Source organism: Scaptodrosophila lebanonensis, unplaced genomic scaffold, assembly GCF_003285725.1.
Source record: "Scaptodrosophila lebanonensis strain 11010-0011.00,11010-0021.00 unplaced genomic scaffold, SlebRS2 tig00000043-arrow-pilon, whole genome shotgun sequence".
In the NCBI taxonomy this organism is placed as follows: Eukaryota; Metazoa; Arthropoda; class Insecta; order Diptera; family Drosophilidae; genus Scaptodrosophila; species Scaptodrosophila lebanonensis.
The window spans coordinates 6,507,872-6,526,875 of NW_022060545.1; the positions used below are offsets into that span (position 1 = coordinate 6,507,872).

The 19,004-nt window shown below is 38.9% G+C and overlaps 1 protein-coding gene across 3 annotated transcripts in view; it reads left to right on the forward strand.

Annotated features, from left to right (window-relative positions):
• LOC115622987 (protein alan shepard) overlaps positions 1 to 19,004 on the forward strand; it is a 220,218-nt gene that overhangs the window by 107,366 nt on the left and 93,848 nt on the right. Inside the window, exon 3 of one of the 3 annotated variants that reach the window (XM_030517142.1) lies at positions 14,517 to 14,525. The exons of the other annotated variants lie outside the window; for them this stretch is intronic. Within the exon in view, the coding sequence (XP_030373002.1) occupies positions 14,517 to 14,525 (9 nt within the window). The remainder of the gene's footprint in view (positions 1 to 14,516; positions 14,526 to 19,004) is intronic. 3 annotated transcript variants of the gene reach the window in all.

The following is a 19,004-nucleotide window of genomic DNA, read 5'->3' on the forward strand; positions in this document are numbered from 1 at the left end:
TACATTTCCGACCCGATGTCATCCCATTCCGTTCTTTGCCTCGCCCCCAAAGGACTCTTCCATGATATGATGATGTTGCAGGACATTCGGTGTGGCACTTGTGCTGAACATCAAAATTGCTCTGCTTGCCATAGTTTTGCAATAACTATAAACATTAGTTTAATTTTAAATAAGTTTATTTTCAGTTGGCTGTTTGTCCTTGCGTCTGTCAAGTACTCATACCTTTACTGCACTCCGCCCCCTCGCCCACCATCCGTTGCCTTGTCTGCCTTCACTGCCTTCCTGAGCGGACGAAACTTGTTGAATTTGAATTTATTTGTTAAGCTCGAAAAAAGATTGAAAATACAGGGAGAGAGAGGGAGAGGGAGAAGAGGGAGCAGCAGAAAAGGGAGAGGCAGGAAGTGCACGAAAGGACAGCAGTGGAAACGCATAAATGTAAATGTTATTCTTGTGCATTTATTCTGTTTTAAATTTTAATTATTTTTAGTAGCAGCAAGTTCTTTTGTGCTCATGAGTAAATTGAATTTATACGACAGACGATGACGACGATAGCGTGAGACGGAAAGGGGGGAGCGAAGAGAAGCTGTGGGTGAAAACTGAAGCTGTTCTCGGTGCTTAAGTGCAGGTCGGTTTCGAGTTGGATGGACGCCTGGCACTTGAGTTTCAAAAGCAATTATTGTTGAAATATTATTTACATATTTAGTTGCTCCCATTGCATGGCTATGGCTCTGACTCCGGCTCTAGCCACGGAATGCTCATGGGGCGTATGAGTGTTATGCAAATGTATCATAGATAATGCAACATAATGTGGCAGAGGCTCCGAGTTGAGTGCAGACAACTTATGAAATTTAAATGCAAGAAGAAGTTGCGTTCTGAACAAAATATTGAAGTCTCCTGCGTTAGACTTGGTGTTGGCATTTGCGGTTAATGGACGATAGGATTTATGTGCCCCCAAGGAAGTGATAAATGCATTGGAACGGGAAGAACGCATTGACATACATTACTATTTTAAAATAAGCTTGATTAGGAGACTTTACCTTTAATAAATTTGTTTAAAAACTTAGTAACGTAGAGCTTAGATATGAACAACGTTTGCACCTACCACGGAGATAATTGTCGGTGTTGATAACTGCGAACTATACTCTTCACAATCGCAACCAATACCAATTGTTACAGCGCATACAACTGGGAGAACAAAAGGAAACAAACTACCGATTCAATTTCCAATTTTATTCTGATTTTATTTTGAAAATGCTTCAGTATTTATGCACTTATGTATTAGTGGTTTTCTTTTGTACCAACAATATGATTTTCTCCTTCTTATTCGCTAAACATCGTACTTATTATACAAGTACATTTAAATTTAAAGTTCTGTCTTATTCTGTCCTGACGGTTGACAAGTTCTTTTTCCTAAATATGTATTTTCTCTAAGCCTTTTCCTTTTCTATCCTAACATATCGGGATGAATCCAATCCGATTTAAACGCTGTCGCGGTCCTATTTCTAAATGCATTTCTTGGTCTGTTAGTGTACTGCATTGTGCATATTTTAAACTTCTGTTTTAATTCTAAGTAGCCTACCATCTTGCGCAGGCAAAAATGGATAGTTGTGATTACGAGTCTCTTCACTTTTGTGAACAGTCGGCGACTAATATCTATTGTTTTTCGCTTTAATTCCTATTGGCTCAACTCTACAGTATCAATGCGAATTAAAATACCTTTGTAAGCATAAATTCAAAAGTAAGCAGTAGTTCTTTAATATGCACGTTCAACAATATTTTGCTTTTATTTAATCCCTATTTGTAAACTATTTCTTTATATTGTACGCTTAATGAATTTACCTTACCTGCAATTCGTAAACGATTGCTTTTAAGTTTTCTTTAAGCTTCATTTACCAATGAATATTTTCATTAGTTATTTAAATCTATTTACTATCGGTAACAAAACAACTGAGCTTTTTGACGCTTATTTACTCATATAGAATTGTATATATTGAAAATTATAGCATACTTTTGAGCACTCTCTCACTCACTAATGCATATTTAATGTAACAACGCTTTCCTCGCAACAACGCTTTAAATTTTGTATGAACTTTTATTCCTCTTCGCGCGAACTGTCGTTTGCATTTTGCAATAACCGCATATAAATTCCACAACTTCCGCGCATAAATCAACAAGCGCGCTCAATCAAAATTCCAATGCACACACACCCTCATAACCAACTCAGATGCACCAGTATTTACACAATGGCCACAACAAAATGCAAAAAAAATATGTATATAAAAGTATATATTGACGCAATCAATAAAAACACATTAAACTTTATTTGGAAAAGGAATGTCACTGAAAAAAAAAATCAAAAGGAAGATGATAAAATGGACCAAAAACAAACAAAAGAGCAACGATTAAGCAGCATGCAACGGTGCGAGCAAACAAAACACATTTGCTACAAACCGACCCGTGCACACGTGGACACACTCCCATGGACAGAGGTGGACAGAGGCGGCTATACCGCTCAGATTAATTAAAAGCGTTGAGCTGGCAAAACTGCAGAAAGGCAAACAACGATGGTGACGAAAATAAAAAGTTGCACAAAAAAAAAAAAAGAAAGAAGAGAAAACCCTGATGTGTTCATGGCATGTCGCAACAAGGCGTAGCGCACCGAAGGAAAGCCGAGGGAGTGGGGCAAGAGAAGTTGCAGCATGTAGCATAAACCGATTAACTCAATAAAGCGAAAGCGTAAAAACAAGAGTGACAAAGTGTGCAAAGCGACGGTGTGATGATGGGAAAAGCGTCGTGCAAATCTGGGTGTGTGGGTGGCACAATGCAAATAAACAGCGCCACAAAGAGCCCAGCATGCACATCACGCATACGCCCTGCTGCCATCGGTCGCAAAGTGTCCAACAAGCCGTCGCCGACAGCCTCGGCGCAGACAAAGCGGCCAGCGATAGCAAAGAGGAGAGCAGCTGTTTGTGGGCGGCAAGGGGCGGTGAGGGGCGGTGCTGTTGCGTGCAGTGCATGCTAGAGACCAAAAACGTGCGGCTTTACAATTAACTGGCAAGAAAAAAACATCTATAAAAAGTTCGCTTCATCTGCAAGGAATTTTAATGCCCTTCAATGTCTCGCAGAAACGAACATGTTTGCTGTGGAGTTGATCGATTTTCTCACAACTTTAAGCATCTACTACTCTTTTGTTACCAACTTTTTGACATTCTTAGACAATGTTTTCCCCATTTGATAATTATTTCCATACTATTGCTGGCTGTTCCGTACACGTTTATTATCAGAACTAACTTTTGCTCCAAACTTTAAATTCTTTGTCCGTTTTGGAACAAAACTGTTAAGCGATTCGCAATCTCTACTAAAAAGCACAAATTCTTTTATTTTATTAATAATTTTTGATTTCATTTTAATAAACGTTGCGCATAAATGAATTTGAAATTCGCAAAAAACGTTGCGTGCAAAGAGCTTTCAGCCAAGGCGATGTACTATACACCTATCTTTTGAATAGGAAGCTAAGTCGTACTTGGAAGTCTGCAGCATTATCAATGGCGAAAACGAAAACAGACTTCATCATTTGAGACTTAGACGAAATTGTTTTTAATTTGTTTTAAAAAATTTTTTTCTTGTACTTCAAAAGCTTCAGCTTAAAATAATAATATTTCAAAATTCTTCCGATAATCAAAATAAATGCTCTGCTTATAAATGTTTAACAACAAAGCTTTCGATCAAAGCTGGATATTGTACGTATCAATGGATAAAGATTCTATTCTAACAACCTTCTTCTCATAAGCACAAGATACTCTTCCACTTAGGGAAAGTAGGGCATTAATATGGCAACAACGACGGCGAAGGCGAGCAGCTGTTGGTAATGGGCACCGACGGCGAATTATGAAGCATAACTGCAAGTGACGCGACAGGCAAAGAGCACGCGACTTGCATGACATTTAGCAGCAGCTTTCCCAGTGGGTAGCAGAGACTGTGTTCTTGTCACAGTGTGTGTGTGTGTGTGTGGGTGAGTTTTGTGGGCAAGGCTGCCACTTGACATTTGCCACAGTTTGCGCGCTTTTGAACAGTTTATCTGAAGTTCAAAGTGCAGGCTGAACGGCAACGGCTCATATTTCAATAAAAATGCACGCCGCATTTCCGTCGCCCATCCTTTGACCCAAATGCTTAGCCCGCACCCGTTCATCCTCATGTCCAGTTGGCTATATTATCCACTTCGGCCTTCCTGTTGCTGCAGCGTTGCATCCGTCGCCGATTGCTGCTACTAGTGCTGATGTTGCTGCGACTGTGGCTGTTGCTCTTGCTACTACTGTTGGTGGCAGCATTTCGACGTGTAATAAATTTTGTTGCGGCACGCATCTTGACAGTCGGCTACAGTGGGTGAGTTACTGGCAATAAAGATGCTTTATAATTGCCATAAAACAAAAATAAATTATATTCAAACTTGTTGTTAACATCATATTATTATAATCATAATTATTTGCATTCGAAAATGTCACAATAAGAAGTGAAAATATTTATATATTTTTATTACAAATTCAAGAACGATTAAAAATATAAATATACAATATTCTTTATTTGTTAAAATTATTGGAATAATTGAAATTCCTACATGTACTGTCAAAACCTTTCTATAAACTATTATCTAAAGGAATGGATTTCAGTTAACTCTAAATTTGTATTACAAATTCAGGAACGATTCAAAATATAAATATTAAATTTTCTTTATTTGTTCAAATTATTGGAATGATTAAAATTCCTGCATATGCTGTCAAAAACTTTCTATGAATCATTATCTAAAGGAATGGAATTCAGTTAACTCTTTTGCAATGTAATTTTTAAAATTTTTAAGGAACACCTCTGATTTAAGAGATAGAGATAATCGATTATCTATATTTCAAGATTTAGATAATATTTTTAAATGCCTACCATGTCACGCAAACTTTCAGTCCTGCCCAGTCAAGGTCGTTTTCAACAATTTTGTAAACGAGGACGCAGTCTATTTCATATTCGAATCAAATTACACTTGGTATTGATTGATTCCATGTCCTTCAAATGGAAATATTGTAACAAGTACTCTTTTTTCTTGATTACAAGCAAGTCTGTTCGAGGCACTCACTAAGGGTTGCCACAAAAATACTCAGCCACTTAGGGTTATCATTCTAAAATTGTTATTCTTTTCAGACAACAACCGCCATCTTATGTATATGCTTACATCGCTTTGGGCCCACTGTGTGAGAGATTGTGGGCGTGTTGGCTGCGATATACAATATACAGCATTTATTTCCTTTTTGTTTTTAATCGAATGTTGAAAGCGTGGGCGGCAGCTGGTACTTTTGTAGCTGCTGCTGATATAAATTGGCTTAAGGGCGCTTTACAAGGTTTTCCTATATATTTTATTATAACGCGGTTTTCACGCCCCACGTGCCCATATTTTTGTTGTCTTCTGAAGTGCCTGGCGCCCACGCGTGGACGTCGATGTGAACGTGGACATGAACGTGGACGGTAACGTAAACGTCAATGCATTGCGTTAATTTTGTTTTTATGCGCAGTAACAACAATATTTTATGGATAGGGCTGCAGCACGCACCACATAGCAATTGATGCGATTGGGATAGGGCGAGGGACTTACCAAGTTTTGCCCAACCATGAGAGAGTTATTACAAAACTTTTTTTTTACAGCTTAAGTTCAGCTTGTTACTACTTTTTAAATTTCTCTCGCATTTTTCCATCGTTCAGGTTTTTTTTCGTGTTTAAAACAAGAAAAAAGTTGGCGAGGCAACAGCTGAGCTAGCCATGACTTCAGGGTGGGGTGTGCGTTTGTGTATGTGTGTGTGTGTCTGTGTGTAAGCTTTTTAAAAGGCCAAGCGGATGTTCTGCTTAAACCCTAAACGGATGTGGCTCTTATTGGCCAGCTGCTTATGCCAGAAATTGGCTATTGTTTAAATATTTAATGGTACTTGAAAAATCGCTAGCTTTTTAGCGAAACGACAACAAGATTTAACTATTTATTAATGAGACGCGGTATTCTTCGATTATTAATATGGCTTTTAATGGCTTGGATAATTGTACAAACGACGTTGAATATGCGAGAATTATTTAACAAGTGATTTGCCTGCTGCCGCTACAAGTCAGCGGGTCGGCAGAAGACAAGTAATGTACAAAGAGAGCGCAGTAGAGAGCGCAGTAAAGGGCGCGATAGAGAGCGCAAAGAAAAGGCTTAGAGGCTCAGTAGGGTGCTCCAACATTCCGGCCCCTTTGAAGGACTCCCGGTCTTTCAAATCCACCCGGAGCACTGCCAACATCGTGGACTGGTCGCCTAGCAGCGCCGCTGCCTCCAACAATCCTCCTATGTGAGGAGGTCGGGGAAGAATGAACCACCAATCGGTTCGTCGCTCTGCCGCATAGTCCGTCAGGGCGTCCTTTCTCCGCTCGAAAGCCGGCGGCATGTCCCTCAGCAAGCCGCTTGTTCCCGCGAAGTTCGTCACGTTGTCGCTGAAGACCATTTCCGGCAGGCCGCGCTTCCCGATGAACCTTGTAAAGACGTTAAGGACAGTATCAGTGGATAAATTAGCTACCAGTTCGAGGTGAACGGCCTTCGAGGCAAAACAAACGAATACCGCTACGTAATTTGTAACGGGCGGTCTTCCGCGTGTGCGATAGCTACCATGGAATGGGCCGCAAAGTTCGAGTCCACAAACCCTGAAAGGTCGACCTTCTCGAAGGCGATCACCTGGCAAATTTCTCATTATTTGCTCAACTAACTTGGGCTTGCATCGAAGGCAGTGATGTAAAACTGCTGAGCAAAACCTACGAGTATTTATCACCCAAATCTGTTGCTTTAGCAGCCCAACTAACCTCTTAAATCGCCACAGCTCTTGCCACAGAGTTTTGGCCGCTATGACGATGGGGCACAAAGGTCCAAGTTGCTCAGACAAACGAGATAATATATCCCGCTTTGTCGGCTTCAACGAAGTAAAGCTATCCTCATGCAGATGATAACGAAATACATCATTATGAGGAGCCAGCATGTCGTCAACATAAAAACAATTTTTAATGACATTTAACGCGACATGGTGACATCGAGCATAAATATTTGCCAATTCAAACAACAAGCGCACAGCAAAAAATGGCGCTGATGCAGTCCCGTATGTTACAGTGTTCAACTTAAAGGTCTGCAGCTCATGAGAGGCGCTTTCTCGCCAGAGAATGAGCTGGTACTTTTTGTCTTTTTCAGACACGTTTATTTGCCTGTACATCTTGGAGATGTCGGCAGTAATTGCGTATTTATTCAACCGAAAATTTACAAATGTTGAATAAAGCTCCCTCTGAATAGTCGGCCCAACCATTAAAGTGTCATTTAATGATAGGGCCGTTGACGTTTTACTAGAAGCGTCAAACACCACACGCAATTTGGTTGTGGTGCTTTCAGGTCTCAGGACACACTGATGAGGAATGTAGTAGTGCTGTCCTGGAGGAGGAGATTCAAGAGCAGACATATGCCCAAGATCACGATACTCTCTCATGAAGTCATGGTACATGTCATGGAGAGTTTTGTCTCTTGCGAGTTTGCGCTCAAGTTGCAAAAATCGTCTTTCAGCAGTTTGAAAGGAAAGCCCTAGTACAGCGGGATCGGATTTGAACGGAAGTTCGACTTGAAAACGTCCTGTAGACAGGCGCTGTACTGATTTGGTGAAGTTAGCTTCACAGGCCTTTTGTTCAGCTGTTTGGCGCACAGCCTTCGACTCATTTGGGCTCCGATCGAGTTCCCAAAAGCGTTGAACTAAGGTGTCGAGAGAACAATCATTAACTTGAGCGACAACGTTAACGCTGAATTGTTGAGGAGGTATTTGCCCTGTATATCTTCCAGCAACAACCCATCCCAGCAATGTCTTCTGCAACAATGGAAGACAAGAATTGAGCTCGATTTGCCCAACGCATAATAACTTGTAAAAAAGTTCAGCGCCTAGGAGAATATCAACCTTGGCTGGCTTATAGAATTCTGGGTCAGCCAACTCAAGGTTTGCGGGTATTTTCCAATTCGATGTGGGCACGAAGTTACCAGGCTGACAAGTTGATATGGATTTAAGAACCCAAAAATCAGTGCCAAAGCTGTGAGAATTCAAACGAGATTGAATATCAGCGCACACCTTGTGCCTACTACCAGTAGTGGTTCCACCTGCCATTACAATACTCACAGCTGTGTCTTTACGCTTTAATCGAAGGCGCTTCGCAAGATTCTCAGTCATGAGGTTCAACTGTGAGCCGCCATCAAGTAACACACGAGCAGGATGGTAATGACCGAATCTATCTTTAATTTTTACGACTGCTGTGGCAAGAATTACTTGATCGGCACTTAAAACGTGACCTAAGTACGCTTCTGGAGGTGCGACTGCATGTGGAGAGGGTGAATTTGGCACAGCTACAGAGTATCTGTGCAACAACGAATGGTGTGGTTTTGAACACACCCGACACTTGGAAGCCTCGCAGCTGGAAACTATATGGCCCACATTCAAACAATTGAGGCACATTTTTTGAGTCTTAGCAAACTCAAATCGCTGCATAACAGATATAGAACCGAAGGAAGGGCAAGAATAAATATTGTGATCCGCAGAACCACAATATGTGCACTTCGAAACCGGTTTTGAAGGCTTTGAAGGACCCTTTGTGCAAGAAAACGAAGCTTTACTATTTCTTGCAGGTTCTACTCGCGGTTTATTTGGAACCCGAGTTGTCTCTTCAGCCGCTAAATATTGGTAACGCCTGTTTAACTGCTTAGCGCAATCATCCCAAGAAGGCAACTTGTCATAATCGAGCTGTTCCTCAAAACGAGATTTGGTTGCATGATCAACTTTGGCCATAACCATATGTATGATCATTGCATTCGAAATGTCCTTTTCACTTCCCAACGAAGTTAAAGACGCATAAATGGCAGAAACAGTGTCAATGATGGATCGCAAAGTAGACGCATTAGGTTTGGTCATACTTGGGATGTCAAACAATTGCGAGATAGTGTCGAAAAATATCAAACATTTGTTGTCGTACACAGACTTGAGGCTAGCAATGGCTTTCGAGTAATTGCAGTCCGTTAACTGAAACGGTTTCACAACTCCTAGAGCCTCACCTGACAAGCACGACACTAAATGATTAAACTTCTCGACGTTGGTCAACGAAGGATCGTCATGAACTAGGCTTTCAAATAAGCACATAAAATTCTTAAATTCGGCATGCTTTCCACTGAATGTAGGCAGCCGCATTTTGGGTAACTGGGACCGTTGACTGGCCATCATAGAACAGTCATGAGAAGTCTGACATTCAACTTTTTGTTTCGTTGCCTTCACATACAACGCCTTAGTTGAAATGCACAAATCCTCAAGTGGCCCCCTACTATCATTACTTGGATTGAGACTATCCAAATCTGCCTGAAGCGCCATAGCTTTCTTTATGTAATCTTCTAACAGCTCGAGACGACACTCGAGTTCTGTTTGTTCAAACGAAATTGTCTTTAACTGAAATGCTGTTCTCATACGAGCAATATCAGCGCTAACCTTGTCAAATTTCTGCACTACTACTACTAGTTTAGAACTAGATTTAGCTACTACTTGGTGCTTCTCAGATTCCGACATGGTAGAGTATAACCAAATAAACTCTAAACAAGTTGCAAATCAAACAAAACTGAAAACCGAACTTTCCTAACAGCCCTCGCAAATAACAACGCGCTAACAGCAAGAGACCAACTGAGATGCACACAGATTACGTACACACGCACTCAATACAGTATGCACGCAAGCAAAGTAGCAGTCCAAGCGACCGCACAAACAACAACGAAATCTGCAAGCAGTCTCAGCTGTACTCAGAAAATAGGCGTCGATTACCGCAAGCACGCTTGTAGGCAACGCTAATCCGAACGGGTAGCGGGGGGAAGTTCGTTGGCCCAGCGACAAGTGTAGCCGAAAAAAGGCGCGCACAAAGGAGAGAGCGACAAAATTCTTTTGCTACGCTAGCGGCGCAAGCAACAACAAAGCTATGGTTGTATGTGTGCAGCTGATGCAACAAATCTTCACCAAAAAACCAACACAGTAGAAACAAATAACTTTAAAATATTTGTTTATGTTAAAAATCAGCTTAGTAGCCCTTTTTTAATTGTTGTGGTTTGTTTTGCCTCGAGGTTTTGTTAGTAGTTATGTTTATGAGGGTGTATAATTATGTTAATTTATGCAAGGTGTGGTGTATGTGTGTATATGTATGTATATAATATAATTTGTGTATGTAATGTTATTGCACAAAATAAATCAAGTGCCAAAAATTGAGTCGGCAGCACACACGTACTATATGTACATACGTATGTATATATGTAAATAGATTTTTTTCCACTTTGCACTTGCACGAATTGCAGCAATTAAACTTGTTAATGCTTTATGCTCAATTGTTGGCACAGAATACCTGCAAGCTCTCAAAAGAGTCCACCGAAACTTCCCTGGATTCCGAGCGACGATCACCCATTAGCCAAGCGAAACGATGCACAAGTAGGGCAGACAGCAGCTCCACAGTCCAAACGAATGTATGTAGTTGATGATATCCAGAAAGGCACCAAGCTCCAAATCCAAATCAAACGAAGTAATCACACGACCGCGCACAAAAACCAAGCCACAAAGACCGCAAACAAACGAGGAAATAATCTTCTGAAAACCGAGGTCCCTGCTCGGGCGCCAATGAAAAATCGCTAGCTTTTTAGCGAAACGACAACAAGATTTAACTATTTATTAATGAGACGCGGTATTCTTCGATTATTAATATGGCTTTTAATGGCTTGGATAATTGTACAAACGACGTTGAATATGCGAGAATTATTTAGCAAGTGATTTGCCTGCTGCCGCTACAAGTCAGCGGGTCGGCAGAAGACAAGTAATGTACAAAGAGAGCGCAGTAGAGAGCGCAGTAAAGGGCGCGATAGAGAGCGCAAAGAAAAGGCTTAGAGGCTCAGTAGGGTGCTCCAACAGTACTTTAAGTAAATAGTTGTTGGCAGAAAATGAGGATGCAGTTCTCAACTTTCATGAAGCCAGCCACTTATCCCTCGCCGACCTTGGCAGTTCAGTCTGTTCAGCGACTGTTAAAGCTGGGCACTGTGCATTGTCTAAAGGTTAATACAATTACTTTTGGTTGACCTGATTTTAATTTCAAAATACATTTCATCTCATCAATCTTAATGCAATCTTTGAGCTCAGTTACCTGCTATTGTTCAACAAATTAAATCGAATTAGTGACCTGAGCAGCCAGCTAGCTCCCACATACTAGTAGCCTAGTAGCTGCCCAATCAACTTCACACAATATTGACTGACCTAAGCAATTGTCAAACCTGTCCACAAAAGCCTTCAACTTGAACGCATCACTTGACACTGCAGATAGCCAGACAAAGAGACATCCTAGCAATATTATACAATCAGACTAACTAACCAAATGACCCACCGACACCGGCATGGAGACTGAAACCAAAACCAAGAGCAAAACCCAATGAAACCACAAACGAAAACCCCCAAAAAGAACCCGACCAAAAATGAACGTGTGCGTTGGGACATTTCGACGAACAAAGGAGAACATGACATGGTTCCTTGCCAACAGAGTTGCTAATTAAGTTGAATGCACATCTTTGTTGTATTACGCAGGCGAATCAAGTGGAACCGCAAGTGCAAAGCCTTTTGTGTCAGGTGAGACGACCACCTGGCACTCTCCATAGACCGAGGGACAAAGAAAGAGATAGAGCAAGAGGGAGCGGAGAGAGTGAACGAGATGGGCATATAATGTGTGCAACATTAATTATGTGCAACTTAAATGCTTGAAGACCGACCTGCCCAAGAGGTGCAGAGCAGCTCAAAAGTGCGGTAAAGGTGCCTCAAAATGTTGCCGCCGGTTCGGAGCTAACAAATAATTGAACAAGCGAAGCATAAATCAGACACAAACCCAACCCATCTCATCGCCTCGAAGCTTAAATGGAGCAGTCTAATGGCCATGTGTACATACATAGGTATGCTTGTGCATTGGTATACTACTACGCCAATTGGATGTGGATCCATATTCATAGACCACCAATCTAACAATTTTCCATACACCGAAAAAACAATATTTACGAAATCGATTTTTGAATTTGAAGGATTTGAAGATTTATTATACCTTTTTCAGAATTGGTGTCATCTAAAAACTCCCACTTCCTTTTTCTAAGCTAATAGACTCGACTAATCAACATTAACTTGATTTGTTTATTCATTTAAAAAGCTCACAGATTAAAGAATTACAAGCTAAAAACAAATCTAATAAAATTACAATAATATTGGTCGATTTGTTCTTTGCCAACCCAACTATGAGCCTTGTGATCCGCTGGTTATTTATTTATTTAGTAAATCAGCAAATAGTGCTGTGGATATATATACAAAAATTATGATTTATATTATCATATAATATTATCAAATAAAATAAAGATATTTAATAATACAAGGTTATAATTTCAACATAAAGATAAAAAGCTTAAGAAAAAACTATACAATAACGTCTACTAATTTATTTGCTATTTGGCCAGCTATTGATTATTTGCAAAATTATTCAAAGTGCAAGGTATTAGTTTATTTATTTCCAATATTTATCGATTTGCAGCATTCATTTTAATTAGAACTGCAGTTTTATTACACATCTGGTCTGTCAGAGCTATTGATATATTTTTCTTGTGATTTGGAATGCAATAGTTCCTCACATTTCCGGGGCAGGTTTTCAATTGAAATTTTCATAATTGTTATAAAACTTTTAAAAAAAGTTAAAATAAACATTTGCTAACGAAAAAGGATTCAATGTTCTTCATAAAGATCAATACATTTTTTCAAGCATTGGAGCGTATTGTTAAGAATGCGCTTTGTGCTCCAGTTCTCAAGCATGAGCCCACTAAAGACTTAATCATACTATACTTTATAAATGAAGCTTTTTGTTGAAACGCACCATGTATTGTTATTTAATTTAAATCACTTTTTTGCTCTCAGTGTAGGCATGCGTGTGGCCTATTTGTTGCGTCGTGGTCATTGATTGCCAACCAATTTGCATTTCTAGACATGAACGGCGCAGGCCGAAACGCTTGTCGTAATGAGTGGAAATTGTCTTCCTTTTGACAGGCAATGTGGGGAATGGAGTTTGGCAGCTGATATGCGCACTTTGAGCTTTAAAGACAGGCCCATCAGACAGACCGACAGCACATCAGTCGTAGCCGCAAAAAAGAAATTAGTAAAATATGGAACGATATCGTTTTACGTTGGCTGTGCAGGCCAGAAGGCAGGCTTGCAATACATGGCGTATGCGTTATACGAGCAATAATGCACAGGCATACGCGCAGCTGTTGCCCGCAGCTCAGAAACAATGAAATTCATCATACACGGCATTAAACTTTGACGTTAGTCAGTCATACATTCATTCATTCATTCAGTCAGTCAGTCAGTCAGTCATGGAGTCAGTCGCTCCGTCGTCATTCAGTCGCTGGCTGGCTCGCTCACTCAGTAAGCCAGCCATGCATGCAATGCATTCAATACACGCATCCATTCATTCGCTCAGTTTTGCGCACGCCATTTTCTTTTTTTCCCTTTTTTTGTATTCATATTTTCGTCTCTTTTGCCCGCCATTTTCATATTTTCACATTTTGTGCATTCAGAAGGAAATGAACGAGCAGCAGAGGCAGCTGTGCAAGAAAAGCGCGAAAAATGCGACTGAAAGTTATTGGAAAAAAAAGCAAACAGAAAATGCCTGTGATTTTTCCCATTACTATATGCTGTTGCTGTTGTTATTGTTGTACGAGAGCATGTGTAGTAGAAAAATTGTGAAATTATGGGCATGAAAAAATAATGAAACACTGAAATTAATTTCCGTTAATATGACAGACTCATGTGCGCATGCTGGCAGCCATTTTGTTTGTGTGCTTAAAAGAATGCGATTGCGAATGCAAGTGTGCAATAGCTTATATGTACATACAAGTATGTGTGTGTATATATAATATGTGTGTTTATGGAGTGGCATGATGAGTGCTCAAACAAAAGGCAACTGCGAGTGAACACAATGCAATAGTTGTATGCAATGTGTGTGTGTGTGTGTGTTTGCACACGGAATTTCTGTTTCGGAAGTGAAAATTTCTTAATTGCCATTTTAATTGAAGCTATCGAGTGCGGCGAAATGGCGACGACAGCCAACAGCAACAGCAGCCAAAGCAGAAGCAGCAGCAGAAGCTTCTGCTTCCACTGCACTGCCATTTTTTCTGCTGCTGTGGCTTGTTGTTGTTGCAGTTGTAGTTGTTGTGGTTTTGGTTGGCGGCAATGTGGCCCGTTGCATAGCTTCCTTTGCACCATCAACTTGCTTTTGCTATTCACCCGCAGGGTGAGTAGCCTGTTATGTATGGTACACTTTGTATATAGTATAATTATACATGTGTGCGTACACAGATACTCGTTAAAAAGTGCGTAGGCTCTGACTGTGTCAGTGGTTTAGAATAGTTTTTAGCGGTAACACGTTTTCACATCCAGCATTGTTATTATTCAACATTTATCAAAGTGCAAATATTTTACTACGCTTTGGTGAATTTATCCTTGACTATTATATATATACAAGTATATGAGTTTCTTTCTTTTGTTATGTTTTAAATTTCAAAAGCCTACTAATTATTAATGCAATTGGATTACACTTTAAAAGCTCTTCTCGATTTCGTCTGCGTTGCAATTGCTTGCAGTTCAAAATAAATCAGTCTGAAGTATTCTACAAATTCCTGGCCATAGAAAGGTGAAGATATTTTTGTTCCTGGACCATATAAAGTGAAACACAAATATCCACATCAGCTCTCAGTGTCTCTTTCCTTCTTTTCTGCGAGACTCCTCCATTAACAAAACACAGTAGTAATGATAAAGTAAAAAGCAACAGGAAAGTTTAGTTACCGAAATCAAATTTCAGTCTGACGATTTTGTATGCACCTAACATGAACTTAGTGAACAATTTTTCCTTTTTTCTTTTTTTTTTATTATTATTATTATTATTTCCAGCGCGGCAAGAAGGAATTCTTATAAATTAATGCGCTATTCTCAAGAAACATGCAATTTCCATTTAACAAATTTAAGACGGTTTGATTAACCTACTTCACCTATTTTATAAAATTGAAAATTAAATGAAAAAGACTATTTTATGTTGCAGACATTTTATGTTATTAGTTACTTATTTTTAAGAACAAATTTAATGTTTCCCTAAATTGCTATGCACTACTAATTTTCTTTAAATATTGAGGTAGTTGATTCCACAGGCGAATAGCTCATGCTATATAAAGAATTGCCGTTCAGAACAGCCAAGCTTGTATGGTATATTGTTTATATTATTAGTTCTTGACAATATATTCAATATTTTAAATAAAAAACTGAAAATGAGAACAATTTATCTATAGGTGATCTTCCAGTCTTCTACTAAACAGCTCCATTTCTTGCTTACGATAAAATGGATTAAAGAATCTGGGCTTCATATAGTCCATGTTTGATCACTAACTATGGACGTTCTGAGCAAATCTGTATCGTCGTTGACATCATCAACAGTTTTAAAGTCAAAATATTAGCAACTTCTCTGATAGTGGGTGGATGATTCTTCGTAACAATTTTCTACACTGCTTTAAGGTTTGCATCGGTTGTTGGCATTCTGGCATGTTTTTACACAAAACTTTTTTCCAAACTGATAAACATCCAACATAGTTCTTTAATTCTAAAGTAAACTTTTCGGCTTCTTAGTTTTTATGGTAACTATATTTTAAAGCAACTTACAAGTCAATTCTATATTTATACTCGCTATGCACAAGATTTGGAGATGATTGATTGTATATACAACAAAATACATATACATGTACATCAATATTTATTTTTGCAATCTGATCAGTTAAATTTACTAAATATTTACAACTTTAATTTGCGGGTTTCTCTTTTCTACCCACTTTGAAAAATTTATTTTTATTTCCCAGTTATTTCAGCCTATTATTTGCGGTTTGTGTGTGCGTGTGTGTGTGTGTGCTTGCGTGCTGCTGAAAAATCATTGCCAACGGCATTGAAACATAAACCAAATTTATATGCATTTCATTTGCACAATTTAAATTTGATAAACTGAATAGTTAAATGCATGCCACATGGCCGGCAATTGAAATGAAGCGAACAAGACAGAAATTGAACACAAAAAAAAAAAAAAACTGCACACATTATTTAAAATTTACGAGTGCGTGTAAATCAAATTTTTGGAAAACAAATTCATTCTCATTGCTCTCAATATATCTCGCACTGATATGCAATGCATGGCATTGCGAATGACAAACAATCTATTAGAGTGCGTTGCATGCATGCCAATAACTTTGTATGTGTCTGTGATTGCGATTGTGTGTGTGTGTGTGTGTGGTTTACATATACATACAAACATACATACATACAAGTATGAATACAACATTCGCATGGGCAGCAATTTGCGTTCATTGGGGAACAACGCGAACGCTAAACATGGCATTAGTCGTATTGGGTTGGAGAGATGGGAGAAAGAAAGCTAACAAACCAGAAAATCCGTGATTATTTATTAATTTGGCAAATTATTCATGGGACGAGCAAAATGTTGCGCCATTCGCGCCGTAGCCGAAGGCAAATGTGCTTAGTTGAGCGTTTGCCTGGAGAGTGGGGAGTGGGTGTGGTTAGGGGTGTGGATCAAGGGGGGTGTTCGATATGGAGAGTTAAATCTGTATAGTATAGTGGCATACAGCACGCTCACACTGTTGACCATTGTCGGTTTGTTATTCAAAACTTGTTAGCTTCTATTGCATATACAAATATTGCACAGTGGAACGAGTCACGATAAAAAATAATATATATCCAACTGTTTGACAATAATAATCACAATTTAAACTGAATCAAAAATATAAAACGGTCTTTGAACAGTTTTTGGTCAGTGTATTATAATATTCTGTCTGTATTTTATGTCTGGACTAGATATTGATTTCATTCTTGATTGATTTCAACCAAGAGTGCCTGGTTTTTTTGCGCATATGTTTTAATAATCAATAAATATAAGATCCTTAACAGTAGACAAATAACTTGAAAGACACAGGGAATATTTCCTATCGATGACCTTAAATGAGACAAGTTTTAAGCCCTTCTTAGAATGTAGCACAAAAATCAATTATTGGCCATATTTTCTAAAAACAATTGTTCATCTTTTTTGCTGTATATTTTTTTGTTGTTCCAAAAACCTTGACCTTCGTGGTCCGTATTAAACAAGCAATATCAAAACATAGTTGTATTAACCTACAACGAACTTGCCTTGAAAAAAGCAGTTAGAAGTTATTAAACAGAAATTGCAAATTATCTCCCGATTTTTATTTACAAACTGACAAATCATTTGCAATTTTTATACCCTGTACCCGTAGGGTAAAAAGGGTATATTAGGTTTGTGCAAAGTATGTAACATGCAGAAGGAAGCATCTCCGACCCCATAAAGTATATATATTCTGAATCAGCATGACGAGAGAAATCGATCTAGGCATGTCCGCCCGTCCGTCTGGATGAACGCAAGGATCTCAGAAACTATAAAAGCTAGAATAACCAAAGTTGGCATCCAGATTCTCCTAGGTCCGAGAAAGGACGAGTTTATTATTTTTTTTTTAATTTGCGTTGCCTGTGTAAAGTCATTGGAATCGATGTGAAAGGTGGCAGACATTTAGGTAACACCAACTTGAGGGACAATTTCCATAGCATTTTGCCCACTGTGGCATTTTGCATTTAAAACTTGAACAGACACGGGGGAATAAAGTTATGATTTTAGTTTTGTTCGCAGTACAGCGAAATAGTAGAGTGTTGGCGGGAGGGCGAGGCGGTAAGCCACAGACCAGCACAGCGTGTCGCTCTCTAGGGTATTTTTTGTTACGCGTTGCTATTGTTGGTTTTGTAGCAACTCCGTTGCAGTGATTTATCAAAACTTTTATGCAAAATAAATTTATTTACTGCATTTTTCAAAAACGGTACAAAGAGTGTGTGTGTGAGAGAGAGAGAGAGAGAGAGAAAGAGAGAAAGACAAAAGGAGAGAACCGGAGAAATGCAACGAAATTCATAATAAAATTGCATTACTGTCAAAAGTTGAAAGCGTCGAGTGTTTGCTTGCCTCGTTGCCAGTCTTAATGGTCATGAAAACGATGCAATTATAAAATTGTTTGCCACCAAACTCCTCTCCCCTTCTGCTCGATTTACAAACAGAGCGTCCATCCTCTGTGCAATTTGATTAAATGCGCTTTTGGGTAAACTACTTAGGTAATTAGACAGTTCAAATTTAAACTCAACTGCAATGTGAGTTACAAAAGCACCTGCGGCACTCACACATACATACATACATTCATACATACATACATGCTTTCTTTGGCAACAGTGCTTTCGAACCGGCATGTAAGCGTATTTCTGCAATAAAGAAATTCCAATAATTTTGTCTGACTCTGATTGCACTTTATGCGTATTAGGTTCAGCAATTTAATTTAATTGCAAATTGAATGCTAATTAAAATTAAATAGTGCGAGCTATCGTTCCTTTTACACTGTTCATTTCCATAATTTAATTTCATGCAAATCATCCGTTGTTGTAGCGATGTTTTTGTGTTGATTTTAATACCCTATATGAGTTAAGAGAAGTGGTTGACTACTCTCAAAATATGTTAGTACATGTCTGCATTATTTTTTTTTTTATGAACAATAAAGATACGAAGCGAGAGAGGCAGCTATTTCTATTTGTCGCAGGTCTGTCTGTATGAACGCCCAAATCTTTTATACCAGCCTAGCCAAAGTTATGAAAAATGGTAATGGATATCGTTATTTGTATTGCTTTTCACTTTTGCAGGCATTATAACAAACAGTTTGGTTATCAATGTATATGGAAAAAACTATTAAATACTTCTCTAAAACCTGTCGTCAAATCTATAGTAAGTCGTTGCTTATTTAT